The sequence below is a fragment of the Felis catus genome, chromosome B4 (assembly GCF_018350175.1).
Source record: "Felis catus isolate Fca126 chromosome B4, F.catus_Fca126_mat1.0, whole genome shotgun sequence".
Taxonomy (NCBI): domain Eukaryota; kingdom Metazoa; phylum Chordata; class Mammalia; order Carnivora; family Felidae; genus Felis; species Felis catus.
Genome location: NC_058374.1, coordinates 89,512,001 through 89,527,148, shown reverse-complemented (window position 1 = coordinate 89,527,148; position 15,148 = coordinate 89,512,001). Strand labels below are relative to the sequence as shown.

Here is a 15,148-nt window from a genome sequence, read left to right as displayed (position 1 = left end):
AGTGGTTGCCAGAGGTTGGAAAGAAATGGCCACGGCTATAAAAGGGAAGCGCACAGATGAGTGCATGAAAACCTGGTGAAACGTGAATATGGCTGATGGGTTGTGTCAATGTCAATTTCCTGGCTGTGGTATTATGCTACAGTTATGTAAGATTTTACCATGGAGGGAAGCTGGGAGGAGAGTACGTGGGATCTCTCTGTACTATTTCTCACAACTAGATGTGAACCTACAATGATTTCAAAATTAAAAGTTAAAGTTATTGAACTAGAAATGGAATTTCAGTGCTGATCTAATTCTGATCACAACAGTTGAAGGCAATTAAGAGGACAAACTAAACAAAACAACTATAAGAGATGCTTTTTGTCATTGAGCTTTTGCAAAAAGCCCTTTGATTCTGGGGCTTATGATCTTTCCTCCCATCTTCTACAATCCCACCCGCCCCCCCCCCCCCCCCCCCCGTCCTTCATCCCTGCTATCAACAACAGATAAGTAAACTTCTAATCAATTATACACAGAAAGGGCCAATACAAGAGCTAAATGTTTAGAGAAATGTATAAGCAATAAGCAATACCTCAATTTACTATAAACTGAGAGTGTATTACTTTCTAAATACTCTAGAATACATGCACATGTAATAGATTAAAACCTGTCCATCTGTCAAATATTTTCTCAGGAAATTGTCTTCTATTTTGCTTGGTAATGTACATTCCCATTTAAAACAGTTAATTTTTCCCAAAAGATTCCTAAAGTATCTTTAATATCTTGTATGGAATAACTGCATAAGAAATCCTTGGATAGTCAACTAAGCTTCTTTCTCACTTAATAAATTCAAATCCCGGACTTCAAGCTGTATTCAAAGCTGTAATCATCAAGACAGTATGGTACTGGAACAAGAACAGACACTCAGATCAATGGAACAGAATAGAGAACCCAGAAATGGACCCACAAACATATGGCCAACTAACTTTTGACAAAGCAGGAAAGAATATCCATTGGAATAAAGACAGTCTCTTCAGCAAATGGTGCTGGGAAAACTGGACAGCGACATGCAGAAGAATGAACCTGGACCACTTTCTTACACCATACACAAAAATAAACTCAAAGTGGATGAAAGACCTCAATGTAAGACAGGAAGCCATCAAAATCCTTGAGGAGAAGGCAGGCAAAAACCTCTTTGATCTTGGCTGCGCAACTTCTTACTCAACACGTCTCCAGAGGCAAGGGAAACAGAAGCATAAATGAACTACTGGGACCTCATCAAGATAAAATCTTCTGCACAGCGAAGGAAACAATCAGCAAAACTAAAAGGCAACCAACAGAATGGGAGAAGATATTTGCAAACGACATATCAGATAAAGGGTTAGTATCCAAAATCTATAAAGAACTTCTCAAACTCAACACCTAAAAAACAAATAATCCAGTGAAGAAATGGGCAAAAGACATGAATAGACACTTCTCCAAAGAAGATATCCAGATGGCCAACCGACACATGAAAAAATGTTCCACATCATTCATCATCAGGGAAATACAAATCAAAACCACAACGAGATACCACCTCACACCTGTCAGAATGGCTAATATTAACAACTCAGGCACAACAGATGTTGGCGAGGATGTGGAGAGAGAGGATCTCTTTTGCATTATTGGTGGGAATGCAAACTAGTGTGGCCACTCTGGAAAACAGTATGGAGGTTCCTCAAAAAACTAAAAATAGAACTACCCTACGACCCAGCAATTGCACTACTAGGCATTTATCCACGGGATACTGGTGTGCTGTTTCGAAGGGACATGTGCAACCCATGTTTATAGCAGCACTATCAACAATAGCCAAAGTATGGAAAGAGCCCAGATGTCCACTGGCAGATGAACAGATAAAAAGGATACGGTATTTGTATACGGAGTATTACTCGGCAATCAAAAAGAATGAAATCTTGCCATTTGCAACTACGTGGATGGAACTGGAGGGTATTATGCTAAGCGAAATTAGTCACAGAAAGACAAATATCTTATGTCTTCACTCCTATGAAGACTTTAAGACACAGAACAGATGAACACAAGGGAAGGGAAGCAAAAATAATATAAAAACAGGGAGGGGGACAAAACATAAGAGACTTAAATATGGAGAACAAACAGAGGGTTACTGGAGGGGTTGTGGGAAGGGGGATGGGTTAAATGGGTAAGGGGCATTAAGGAATCTACTCCTGAAATTACTGTTGCGTTATATGCTAAGTAACTTGGATGTAAATTAAAAAAATTAAAAAAAAAAAAGAATTTCAAAAAAAAAATTCAAATGTTCTCTGGGCCACATAAGGCAAAAGCATAAAAATCAAAAAACACATTAAAAAAGCTTAGGGTTTACCTTCTATGAAAGAGCCTAGATGAATTTCAGCTATGCATTTAAAATAAAGACAAAAAATCGCTCCATCTTTTTGCTAGTGGTTAATGTTTAAGGGGAATATTTCATATGGCAGAATCACAATGCTATGATTTACATGTAGTATACTTCTCAGCAAAGTAGGTGTAAGAATAATTTTAAAACAACAGTTTAAGTCCTTTAACAACTGACTATACCTTTTACATCGCATGTTAGCATGCTAGTATTCCCTCCTAAAATTGTATTATTAAAACAATATGAATAACAGCTTTATTAAATATCTACAAACCTGCTTCATAGAGGAGGGACTATAACTTCATATTTAAAGAGAATGACTGTATAGTTTGTTCTCAAATTGCAGACAAAGAATAAGTCAGAGATGACTGATGCCAATTTTTTTTTAACGCCAGTTCTCCTTTAGGAACAGAAATAAACATGTCCATGGTACAGGGGACATGAATAAACATATCCAGGGAGGAAAGAAGACATGCCCATTTGTTAAAAAGAACTTTATGACATGCAGTTCTCAAATTCCTATGTGAACATGCCCATCTAAAGTTGAATTTCATTTTACTGAAAAAAACAATGGGAAGATACCAGCCCACAAAATAGCGTACAGTTTACGTACTTGTCAGAGGGAAATGAAGAAAGAACCATTAAGGTTCTTTAGACATTAATTAGACATTAATTAGACATTTAGTCATACACTGTCAATGCTGGCCAAGGGCTATTTAAGACTATTTAACAGATACTTATGTATTTTATCCTAATTTCATAATCATGCACTCTAATGCTTGTTATCTCTTTTTATTTCTTGAAACAACTAGCAACAGGATTATCAGACTGTTTATTTAATTCAGATGTGGAGAGATTATGAAAGAATGACCAGATGAATCAGAAGTACATTTTTATGGGTAATTCCATATCAACTAGTAATTCTGAGCAATTTCATTATTTTGACTCTTTCTACTCCTCAGGGAGTCATTCCAGAGCCAAGTGTCCATCAATAAGCTACTTCTACACATCTCAGTCTACTCACTGCAGAGCCAATCAATCTTAGGGCATGGCAGAGTCACATGGTCCTTTCACAGAGAGTCACATGGTCCTCTAAGGTCCTGCAGAGACTCTACAGAATGCTGCTGTTATCAGTAACAGTAAGAGTGAACACGATAACTTCATTTTCCTGCATGGCTATTATAACTGTGCAATGGGGGGACAATTCAGTGCAGCGGATTTTTCTGACTGCCCAGAACTATCAAGTCTTAGATTTCCATTTCTTGTCATTTTATACAAAATGCTAGTACCTCACATTTTCTCTTGGGCACCTGCTGTCCCTGGCACTGTCCCTTCTAGATCTGTTACCCACTGCCCTTGTAGGTGCTGGTTTCGTTCTAGGACAGCCTCTCTTTCAGAGACAAAAACTATCCTTCTCTAGTGATATCATGACGGACAAAAGAAAATACAATACCCAGGGGATCACAAAGATAATCAATACGCCAGTTAATTTAGTTACAGAACTTTACAGGTTGGCTGTGGGCAAGGATATCTGTCCTTTGTAGGCAATGCTTTCTTTTCCAGCAAAATCAGGTGAACATGGTTAAAACATTATCGAAAACACAGAGCTCTCAGCAAAGCTTCTCTTTTGTAGTCAAGAGGTAAGAACAACTAACAGATGGCATGGTGGGGAGACTGATGTTTAGGAAGAGAGACAGCTGGGGCTTTGTCTTAGCTTTTCCTGCCACTAGGGAAATACTCTGAAGGAGACAGAGAAGTCATCGGTGAGAAAGGAATAAATCACATGGAGAAAGAAAGAAACTCGAGTAAAAAGAAGGGATGGTGGCAAGGGTAGGGCTCAGAGACTTTCAAAAGCAACATCACAGAAGTAGAAGCTCTCACTGTGAAGAATTTCTTCTAAATGAAGTTCTGAAAATGTCAGTTCATCCTACTTTTAGAAACAAACTTTTTTTTCTTTTTTTTAAAGCAGAGGGTGGGCATGAGACATGCTGATTACCCTCTTGCTGAAATGAATGAAAAATCTTGGGATTAAAAAGAAATCTTTGTAATTGCATTAAGAAGCTACCACCGTAGTAGGGAATATCAAATACAAAAAACTCAACGAAATGGGAACGCAGTGAGGTAAACAGAACACTAGAAAACGTGAGTCAGAGTTTGCCTTGAGGGCACTTTCCCTGCCGGGTTAACTTAAGCTTTCATTTTGGACAAAAAACGAAATCTAGGGTCTACTCAGTTTGGACAACGTAAGCCCCCTCCACAAAAGATCACGCTCGCAGTGTCACCGTGAATTCCTAGGGCTAGAAATCATCCTCCCTTCCTGCCCTCCATACTTCTCCATAGACTGTATACATCACCACTGTCCCCTCCCAGACTTAAAAAAAAAAGAATCTATCTCAAACCTTGGAACAAATCATCTCCAAGAACCCCAACCACATTCCAGTCCTCAGGCAGGTTTGCAGTTAAAAATCACACAACTTGGGTGGCCTAGAAAACCTGAAGCTAAATATGGTCCCAAGTTGGTTATGCCCCAGGCAGAAGTAAATGAGAAGATTCTCTGGAGGAACACATAAAAATGTACAAAACACTCTGGAAAATCAGACTCAATGAGCAAGAGACAACAAAAATCCAGGAAGAATGCAGATATGAGAATGATCAGAATCACAATTTATAACGATGGAGAGGATTAATATGAGGAAAGCGCAAACAACTACAAAGAATGATCAAGCAGCAGATAGGAAAGTGAACCAAACAACTTGTAGAAAAAACCAAAAAATACAAATGCAATGGATGGCTTTAAAGCAGATTAGTCACAGCTGAAGAGAAAATACAAGGATCATGCATATAGCTAAGGAAGTACTAAGAGAAAACGGACAGCTTTATATGTTCATATTAAAAAAAGTCTTGTATGGCCACGGCTGAAGCACCAGTGGCCAAAATGATGTTCAATCTTTTGGTGACTTCCGAATGGAGGAAGAACCACAAAAGGCATTCCAACGCATCTTTCCACATTTGCGGGAAGATTATGTCTTCCCCTCTTTCCACAGAGCTGAGAGAGAAGTACAATGTTTGATCCATGTCCATCCAAAAGGATGATGAAGTTCAGGTTGTAGGAGGACACTACAAAGGCAAATTGGCAAAGTAGCCCAGGTTTACGGGAAGAAATACGTCATCTACGCTGAACAAGTACAGAGGGAGAGGGCGCACGGCACGACTGTCCACATGGGCGTTCACCCCGGCCAGGTGGTTATCACTAGACTCAACCTGGACAAGGACCTTGATTAGAAAGCCAAATCTTGCCAAGTAGGAAAGGAAAAGGGCATATATAAGGAAGAAACTAATGAGAAATGGAAGGAATAAAGTAATCTTATATATGATTTTAAATAAATACTGTTAAAAAATAAAAAAAAAACCTGTTAAAATGAAAAAGTGTTGGGGCGCCTGGGTGGCTTGGTCAGTTAAGCGTCCGACTTCGGCTCAGGTCATGATCTCACGGTCCATGGGTTCAAGCCCCGTGTCGGGCTCTGTGCTGACAGCTCAGAGCCTGGAGCCCGTTTCAGATTCTGTGTCTCCCTCTCTCTCTGCCCCTCCCCTGTTCATGCTGTCTCTCTCTGTCTCAAAAATAAATGTTAAAAAAAAAAAATTAAAAAAAAAATTAAAAAAAGTGTTGAAAAGTTATGTTAAAGATTAAACTTGTTAGAAAAAGGAAAAAAAATGATCTCTAAAGAGAAAAGTATAAACGTGTATTGAGAGACATTCAATAATATGAATTTGCCGACTGGAAGACTGAATATTATAAAAATATCTATTCTCTCCACATTAACATACATAGAATCAGTGCAACTGCAATCAAAACCCAAGAGGTTTTCAATTTTTGTTTAAGAACTTGAAAAACTGAGTCTAAAATTTAAGTGAAGTTGTAAAGATCAAGAACTGCTAAGGAGAACAGTCAAAGGTCTTGATTTGCCAAATATTAAGATTTATTAAAAAGTATCAAAATTAAGAGAGGAGGGATAGACAAGTGGACCAGCGGAAAGGAGAGAGCCCAGAAACAGACTTGTTCAGAGAGGACATGTGATTTGTGCAGAGCTGTGGAGAAAGAACAATTAATGTTGGGACAATAGTGCATCCACATGGAGAAAAAGGAATGGACCCCAACCTCACACCATACCCCCAAAGAAATTCCTGGTAGATTAAAGACCTTTGTGTGAAAAACAAAACCTGAAAGGATTTAAAAAAGAATATGGGGGAATTATCTTCATTACCTCTGGGCACAGAAGGATTTCTTAAAGGAGACACAAAGGGAAGCAACCATGAAGGAAAAGATTGGTAACTTCTTTAAAATCTCCTTGTTTAGCAAAAGATGTAATAATAAGCACATGAAAGACAAATTACAGAGCACAAGATATTTGCAAAACATATACACAATACCAGACCCGATCCAGACCCACAAAGAACTCTTAGAAATAAGAAAAAAACCAAAGCCCAATCAAACTGAGACAAGCAAAAAAAAAAAAAAAAAAAAAAGCCCAGAGAAACTAACAGTGGGCAAATGGGACTTAAATGGGCAAAAGACTTGACAGAAATTTCACAAAAAAAAGTGAAGCATGTAAAAGTTAGTAAAGTATAGCTACCTATATGAACTGTATTTTTTATTTTCTGTATTCTGACATCCAGGGCCTGGGTGCCGCTCGAGGGACTATCCCTCCCAAGGTTTACCAATTCCTACAGATAGCGTAAATCACTCGCCTGGTGTGCTTTTCAAATACAAACCCGCCAATCCAGAGCCCAACACCCCAACCACCTCCTTGGGGTCACTATCCACCTGTCCTAATCTCCTGCACCAGGTAATCACCTGACAAGAGACAACACCTATAACCCAGAGTCCGCTGAAATTATTCAAACTAGCCAATCCGAAACCCGCTTACCTTGCCCTGCCTGTTGCTTCCCGTGGAAACCACAGCAAAGACTCCTGCCTACCTGCTCTTTCTACGGCTGCCTTCTGACCGACCCTGGTGCATTTCCTTGTGGCCGCGTGAGGCAAGATGTACCTTTTCTCTTGGGTACTGTAACAAAGTAGCTTTTCAGTGGTAATCACCTCCTGATCTGTGGCAGTTACTATACGTCAAATTTTCTATTAATACTCTATATCGCAAAATAACACCTTCATCAGTAATCAGAGAAATGCAAATTAAAATCACAAGATACCATCACACTGACAATACTGGCAAAGATTATAATGTTTGATATTGATACAATAAAGTGTGGATGAATACATCCAACTGGAAGACCAACATATTGCTGGTGTGGTGTATATAATTAGAACTCCTTTCTTTTTCTTTTTTTTTTTTAAGTATCTTATTTCTTTTTGAGACAAAGAGAGGGAGACAGCATGAGCAGGGGAGGGGCAGAGAGAGAGGGAGACACAGAATCCGAAGGCAGGCTCCAGGCTCTGAGCTGTCAGCACAGAGTCCAAAGCGGGGCTCGAACTCACAAACCGCGAGATCATGACCTCAGCCGAAGTCAGACACCTACCGACCGAGCCACCCAGGCGCCCCTAAAACTCTTTTCAAAAACAGTGTGGCTTTATCCAGCCAAGTTGAAAACATGCTTACTCCTAGGTGCATATATCCTGGAGAAACTCCTGTTTGTTTGCAGTACTGCGATAGCATACATGTTCAAAATATTCGTAGCAGCCCTGTTTTTAAGGGCAAAAAATAGAGAACACCTCACATATTCACCAATAACAAAGGAAATACAATAGGATATCATACGGTTGTAAAACAAAATGATTATAATTGCATGCAACAATGTGGGTGAGTCGCAGGAGTGTAATACTGAGTGGAAAATAATCATGACAAGTCTTTACAGTAGGATTCCATTTACAGAAAGTTCAGGAAAATAGAAAATGAGGGGCCCCTGGGTGGCTCAGTCTGTTGAAAGTCTAACTCTTGATTTTGGCTTAGGTCACGATCTCAAGGTTTGAGGGTTTGAGCCCCGCTGATAGCTCACAGTGCAGAGCCTGCTTGAGATTCTCTCACTCCTTCTCTGCCCCTCTCCCACGCTCTGTCTCTCGTTCTCAAAAATAAACATTAAAGGGGGCGCCTGGGTGGCTCAGTTGGCTAAGCATCCAACTTAGGCTCAGGTCGTGATCTTGCGGTTCATGAGTTCAAGCCCTGCATCGGGCTCTGTGCTGTCAGCTCGAAGCCTGGAGCCTGCTTCGGATTCTGTGTCTCCCTCTCTTTCTGCCCCTCCCCTACTCACTCTCTGTCTCTCTCTCTCTCTAAACATTAAAAAAATTTTTTTACTTAAAAAAAAAATAAACATTGAATAAAAAAAGAAAATAGAAAATGAAACAATAAACCATTTAAAAACAAACATATAGTGGTTACCCCTGCGGGAGTAAGGAAGGCAATGGTAATGGAGAAGAGCAAAGGTGATGCTTTCTTTTTTCTTAAACTTGGTGGTGGTCTGTGGTGTTCACTGTAATATTATTTTTCATATCTTACATACATTTTATAAATACTTTTGTAGCTACTGAATTCTTAATATAAACACTTCCCAAAAAAGTGGGTATTAAGATTAGTTTTATAATGGTGTGGGTCCAAGGGCATACCGTCTTCACTGGTGTGGGGCTCCGTACCAGCGTCCTGATCCACTTCCTCCAGTGTACCGTGCTCACTGTAAGGGCTGTCACTGCCAAGTGCAAACAGAAATTCATGTAAAGCCAAAGGAAGAATTTCAAAAATGAACAAGTGCTACTCTACGTAAAGATGTAGGACTTTGGAATGGCAAAAGAGTCAGTTACTGGAGAGCCTTTCCATTAGACGCTGGAGCCTCCAAGGATTATCTGGTCTTATGGGAGTCTAGGTCCTTCATCTTTGACTGGTCATTCGTATCCACAGAAGTTAAAGTTGGCTGAATTCTAGCGGAGTGCGATTATTGTGCTACGGCTACACCAGTTTTTGTAAATTCATGTCACTATTCCTTACTGCGTATAAATTGATGGCTCTTTGATTTCTGCTTTGAATCGACTGTAGTATCTTTCCCATCTTCCGACACGTGTTCATTTTAGATTCGTGAGACTCACGATTTTATTCTTTTTAAAAACTTACCCTTTAACGCTACCACACTCCTCAAATATGTTCTGGTGAATGGGATGTGTCTACCACAAAGAGAAACCTGACATCGCTGTAAAAGCCCATTTAAGTTGCTGGTGTTGGCGAGAAAGAGTAACTGCTTTATCACTGACTTTCTGTTTAAAATGAGCGATTGCCCGTGGAAACACTATGAATGGGAAAAGGACACAATCAAGCACAGGTGACTGGCTGCAAGCCTCCTTATTAGGGACTTTACCCTGTTGTGGAAAAGTGGTGACCACAAAAGTTGTAGGATACAACACATCAGATAATATTGACCGGACCTCCACATATCGCTCTTTGATAAAAGGAGTAAGAGCAAAACTTACTGATACGGCCCTGAATATTTGGAAGTGCTAAGATACTGGCTTTACAGTAAGTACGACTCTGAAGATAAAATTATGCATCTCGCCAGGGCTGAGATTTATACATTTATCCTCCTAGAGCCAAGATCAGTCAGTACCTTGCACATAGTAAGGGCTCAAGTGAGTATTTTTAAACTAGAATTTCACGTGTAAAATTACTGGCTACAGCACAGAACTGGAATCTATCATGGTTTGTTGTTAATTTAGAAAGAAGTGCTTCTGGAAATAGTTAATCTTCAGTTTTCTTAAGGCATAAGCCAATCGTAATGTGTTTTAAGCCCATTATTATGGTTTAGGTGTACTTTCAGGTACTTAGGATCTTTCAGCTACCTTCTACTTAATCCCCCGTGAGGCAATGGGATGTGTCCTGAGGAGCGTCCAGAATGGGTTTACATAGGTCTCCTTCCAGCTGCTCCTGGATCTGAGCTGCACAGAACAGTTTCTGAAGTGGGCTGGGAGGCAGCTGTTGAATGGGTAGGGTCATGTGGGCTTTGGAATCAGACAGACCTGGGCTGCCTCCAGTTACAATTAGTCATTGGACAGGCTTCTTGGCCTCACTTTACTTGGTAGAGTGGTTAGTGTATAAAGTGATCACGTGCACCAAGGAGCTGGCACACAGTAGGGGTTCAAGGATTAAAATAAATTTGCTTAAAACGACCATTACTACTATAATTGGTTAGGATAATATTTATTAGTAAGAATGGAAATAAGAATGAAAACATATTTGGTTGAGAGGGCTCCTTTAAAATGATAAACTTGAAATACTTCCAGCCAAAACTATTTCAGAATGAAACTGAAATCTGTCAGTTCAATCAGTTATCTTTGATATAAAAGTAAAATTAGTACAGCTCTATACGATACGTTTCAAAACCACTATTCTCTACAGAAGTTACAATAGGGTGGATAGATCTTAAAGGATGTCATCCTTGAGGGAAAAGGGAAGGGATGAATAGGAATTTCCCTAGTGAGAGGCCATGCTGTCATGGGTCTTAGTATTCTCATCTAATCTAAAGAAGCGTTCCTGCTCCTTCTTTTTTTTAAAAAATCGGAATCTTTGGCAACTTACAGTCAATTCTTTTTCTTAATTAAATTGATATGTATACTTCCATGATGTTTCCAGGGCAGGGGAAAGACTAAAATGCTTGGACTTACCAGTAGTCATCCCCAGCCATACATTTCTCATAAACAGGGCCATCCAGCTCTTTAGCATCCGGGAAAATAGTTTCATGGTGGATGATGATGGTTTTGACAATTTCATTCACATGCGCCTGACAAGACACTTGATCCTGTATTTCTGGGACGGGCATCAATGTCGGGCCAAAACAAATGGCCAGGTTATAAGGGTCCATCATGTTCTCATCGCTGTACTGTGAAAGGCTATGAAAAAAAGAAAAGTTATAAAAGGCGAGAGAGAAAAAACAAAACTGATTTTTTTTTAATGTTTATTTTTGAGAAAGAGAAAGTGAAAGAGAGAGAGAGAGAGAGAGAGAGAGCGAGCGAGCATGAGCAGGGGAGGGGCAGAGAGAGATGCAGACACAGAATCCAAAGCAGGCTCCAGGCTGTAAGTGCAGAGCCCAACGAGGAGTTTGAACTCATGAACCACAAGACCTTGGCCTGAGCCAAAGTCGGATGCTTAGCCGACTGAGCCACCCAGGTACCCTGAAAACTGATGTTTCATAAAACACTTTATATTTTGAAAATAGGGATCCAAAGCATTTTATTTGGTTTTTGTTATTAGAATAAGATGATGTTCCATACTACTTTAAGTTGGCTCAACAAATTCCAAAGGAAGTAAAGCAACTTATAAACTTTCAACTAGAAAGAAACTGAAAGGGGAATATAAATCCTACTTACTTAATTAGGTGGCATTTTTCAAAGCCACAAGAGTTTAAGATAATTTCTATTCCAATGGAGACCAGGATCAAGTAAATGAGTTTCATTTGTAAATACTATGGTCAGGCTCTAAATGCTACTCAAGTAAATCCGGGAAGGTCAGTAGTGAGCTCCATAAAACTTGATGGATGTCGTCAAAATTGTCCTCCCACTAATCAAAAACATCTCAGATTTCAGTTTTTTTCCCATAAATCTTGAGGAAAACCTTGAGGAAAACAAAGCACCTTTTCTTTGTAACCACTGAAAGAAGGCAAACAACTCTGGGCTTTATGATGTGCTTTTGGGTAAGACCACCAACACTACCCTGTCAATGTCAGAAGAGACACTGTTAAGTGCAAGAGAAGGGGAAAAGAATCCCCAGTTCTCTCATTCCTTTTAAAGCTGGCAAACAACAAACTTTGGGGAGATTTCTGGTTGCCTCAAACCAATTTCTAAATTCAACCCCATGGGTGTCTGTGAGGTATTTTCCACAAGGGCCTCAAAATAAGTCTGCTCTTTTTCACTCTAACATGTGCACAAAGTGTTGTTCTAGGGAGAAGCTAGAGACGTTATCTTTTTGTGAAGAAAATGTCAATCTTGAAAGGACATATAAAATCCAGGTGAACAGATGACAAATGCAAGAAGGAAAAAAGAGACTCAGCCACATTTGTGGGATGGTGACAGACACAAAGACATTGAAATACCACATGACCTGATACTTTACCCTTTTTTGGAACTGATAGCCTAGAAAGTCGAAAATACAAAAGCATTATCTCCTCAGCTAACATATGTCTTTCCCTTCTGCCATTTCTCAAGCAGACAGTCTTTAAAAAAAGTTCACAATAAAGGGGACGGTCATGTTACAGATCATCTGGAAAACGGATGCACAGAGGACAAGTGAGATTCTGAGTAAGAATGGTCTAATTTTCAAAAGACACACGTAAGCTCAACAGGGAGTCACAATTCATCTTTCTGGGTCTTTCATTTAGTGCTGGCTTGAAGAGCAAAATCTTCATATAAAAATGTGCTATCCAGGTTTCAACTTTACAATTAAAAGAGAATAGGTTATTTCTTTTCTCAAAATTCCTGTCCCACACGTCCTATCCTAGAGGCTAAGGCTGGTCTCTGCATGAAGGCAGGTGTAGCAAGCCGGGGGCATCTTTGGGCAGACATGCTGAAAGCAATGCCAGCCGGCTGACTCCTGGCACATTTGCTGTTCTGTTGAGATACATGGTGAGTTCGAGTCAGGTTTTGAGAACTTTCTTTTAAAAAAGTTTTTTTAAAGTTTAGTTATTTATTTTTGAGAAAGAGACTGAGAGAGCGAGTGGGGAGGGGCAGAGAAAGAAGGAGAGAGAGAGAGAGAGAGAGAGAGAGAGAGAGAGAGAGAGAGAGAGAGAGAATCCCAGGCAGGCTCTGCACTGTCATCACTGCAGGGGCTCGAACTTGTGAAAAACAAGAGTTGGATGCTTAACCAAATGAACCACCCAGGCGCCCCTGGTTTTGAGAACTTTCTTGATTTATGGTCTGCTTTCCTAGTCTACTGTGGTTTTTTGGTTCATGGTGGGTTTTGCTCAGGTGTGTCTGGAAAATTCGGTGGGGACAGCATGCAGAGGGCCAGCGGCAATGCAAAAGGCACTTCATACTGGGGGAAGTGAAGCAATTAAAGGTGAAGACAGCAAGCCTCCAGATTTTTGTTTTTTATGAATTTGAGGATTTAATACTAATGAGGGAGTAAGATTTACACACACACACACACACCCGACCCAAGGTCACTGGGGATGGATCATGAACACCTTTGCTTCAACAATTCCATTTTCAGCAATGCAGGTCAAATTCCTGAATTCATAGAAATTCAGGCTCCTGTCCACGTTTCCCTATTTCCAGCTTCATTATAGCAACAGGGGTGCGTATTTGAGTTGAGTGCCTTGGATGTGATTTGCCATCAACTCTCTCGTTCAGGCCCTGAAGCCCACTGTCCAACAGGCTCTGGTTCATGAAGCTCTCTTGAATTTTTGTCTTAGGCTCTTCCAGAGCTTGTAAATGACAGCAGCTTGTTGAGATGTGACCCCCCCCCCCCCTTGCTTTTTGGTTTAAGCAGTCAAGAATGCCTCCAGTTGGTTGTCTACAGATGCAACAGACCTACGAATCCCCTTCATCTTTGCCAGAAAGGGGCAGAGCTCTTCAGGTGATGCCTCCACATAGAGTCGGTTCCGCAGCAGCAACTCCGTGATGTCCTGGTGCCCGTGGAAAGCTTTCTAGGCAAGGCTGCTCAGCAGCCTGTTCAGAGGTTTGGAGCCCGCGAGCTTGCCTGCCATAGTCAGCAAGCCTTCAGATTTTTAAAGCTGCCTGGGTAACTAGGCTTATTTAAAGGCAAAATTTATAGCCATCTATTTAACCTACACATAGTGTATATCCATCTCTCTAGATACTGCTTATTTCCAGTGGCGACTTCTGTACAAATGGGTTCCTACTGTCACTCGTGCATATTTTACTTCCTTGCAAGCATTTCCCCATGATACTTGGTTTCCAGGGTCAATCTGACTGGGTGTGATTTCAGAAATGGTTAGCAGGACTGTAGTAAGTCCTCATGGCTTCTGAGAACTTTAAACGTCCAATGAAGTAGAGAACATATCCTAATTTTAGGAAGGGAGAATCTGTGCCACATGGAGAAGGCATTTCCCTGAGCTTACTCCCCTTGAAGTCCCCCATTGAATACCAAGGGGACTCTTAGATATGACTTGAGGAAGATAGTCTTATAATGGGCCCCATTTTTGTTATTATAAAGTAATGCAAATGAAAATCCAGTTGCCTAAATTATAACAATAAAGTTTCTTTGAAAATAAGGCAGTGATTATCTTAAGGGTTCTGTGACATTGTTTTAGAGACTTTTAGAAGTATCTTCTTTTTGACGAGGTCTCATTATATTGAATTTGCAGACACTCTTTCTTGGATCTGTATATGATTTGCACCCATAGTTGCACTCCTCCTTTGACTACAACATCAAAAATCACAGACATTTTCTGCAGTGAGCAGGTGGGTTGCATCATTTTGACAAAAACATTCATGACATTAGCTTTGGATGGAAGTTGGAAAAACATGCATTTCACTGAACAAGTGTTCTTTTTAGTAATATTTGTATATTCCCCCCCCCCAATATTTGTATATTTTTGCATGTAAGGCCACAGTTTCTGCATCTTTCATCTATCATGCAATGACCTTGATCTGCTGAGGAAAAACATAACTTTGGTCTACATTTAATCATCTCCTCTTCAACTCTGCTGATAAATGGGACCTAATGTACATTTTACAGAATCCAAGAACAAAAACAGAATTCAGAGCAGTGCAAACGGAATGGAAGACAGGCATTTTGGCAGAGCATTAGGGTA

The 15,148-nt window shown here is 40.1% G+C and overlaps 1 protein-coding gene and 2 pseudogenes across 6 annotated transcripts in view; 1 reads left to right on the top strand and 2 right to left on the bottom strand.

The window, feature by feature from the left end:
• SRGAP1 (SLIT-ROBO Rho GTPase activating protein 1) overlaps positions 1 to 15,148 on the bottom strand; it is a 289,170-nt gene that overhangs the window by 12,501 nt on the left and 261,521 nt on the right. For all 6 annotated transcript variants that reach the window (XM_011284066.4, XM_011284067.4, XM_045062018.1 and 3 more), the window contains exons 17-18: positions 11,043 to 11,267; positions 9,003 to 9,082 (exon numbers count right to left, since the gene is read on the bottom strand). In XM_011284066.4, coding sequence (XP_011282368.1) covers positions 9,003 to 9,082; positions 11,043 to 11,267 — 305 coding nt within the window. The remainder of the gene's footprint in view (positions 1 to 9,002; positions 9,083 to 11,042; positions 11,268 to 15,148) is intronic.
• LOC101086914 lies at positions 5,325 to 5,746 on the top strand (annotated as a pseudogene).
• LOC109501639 lies at positions 13,153 to 15,147 on the bottom strand (annotated as a pseudogene).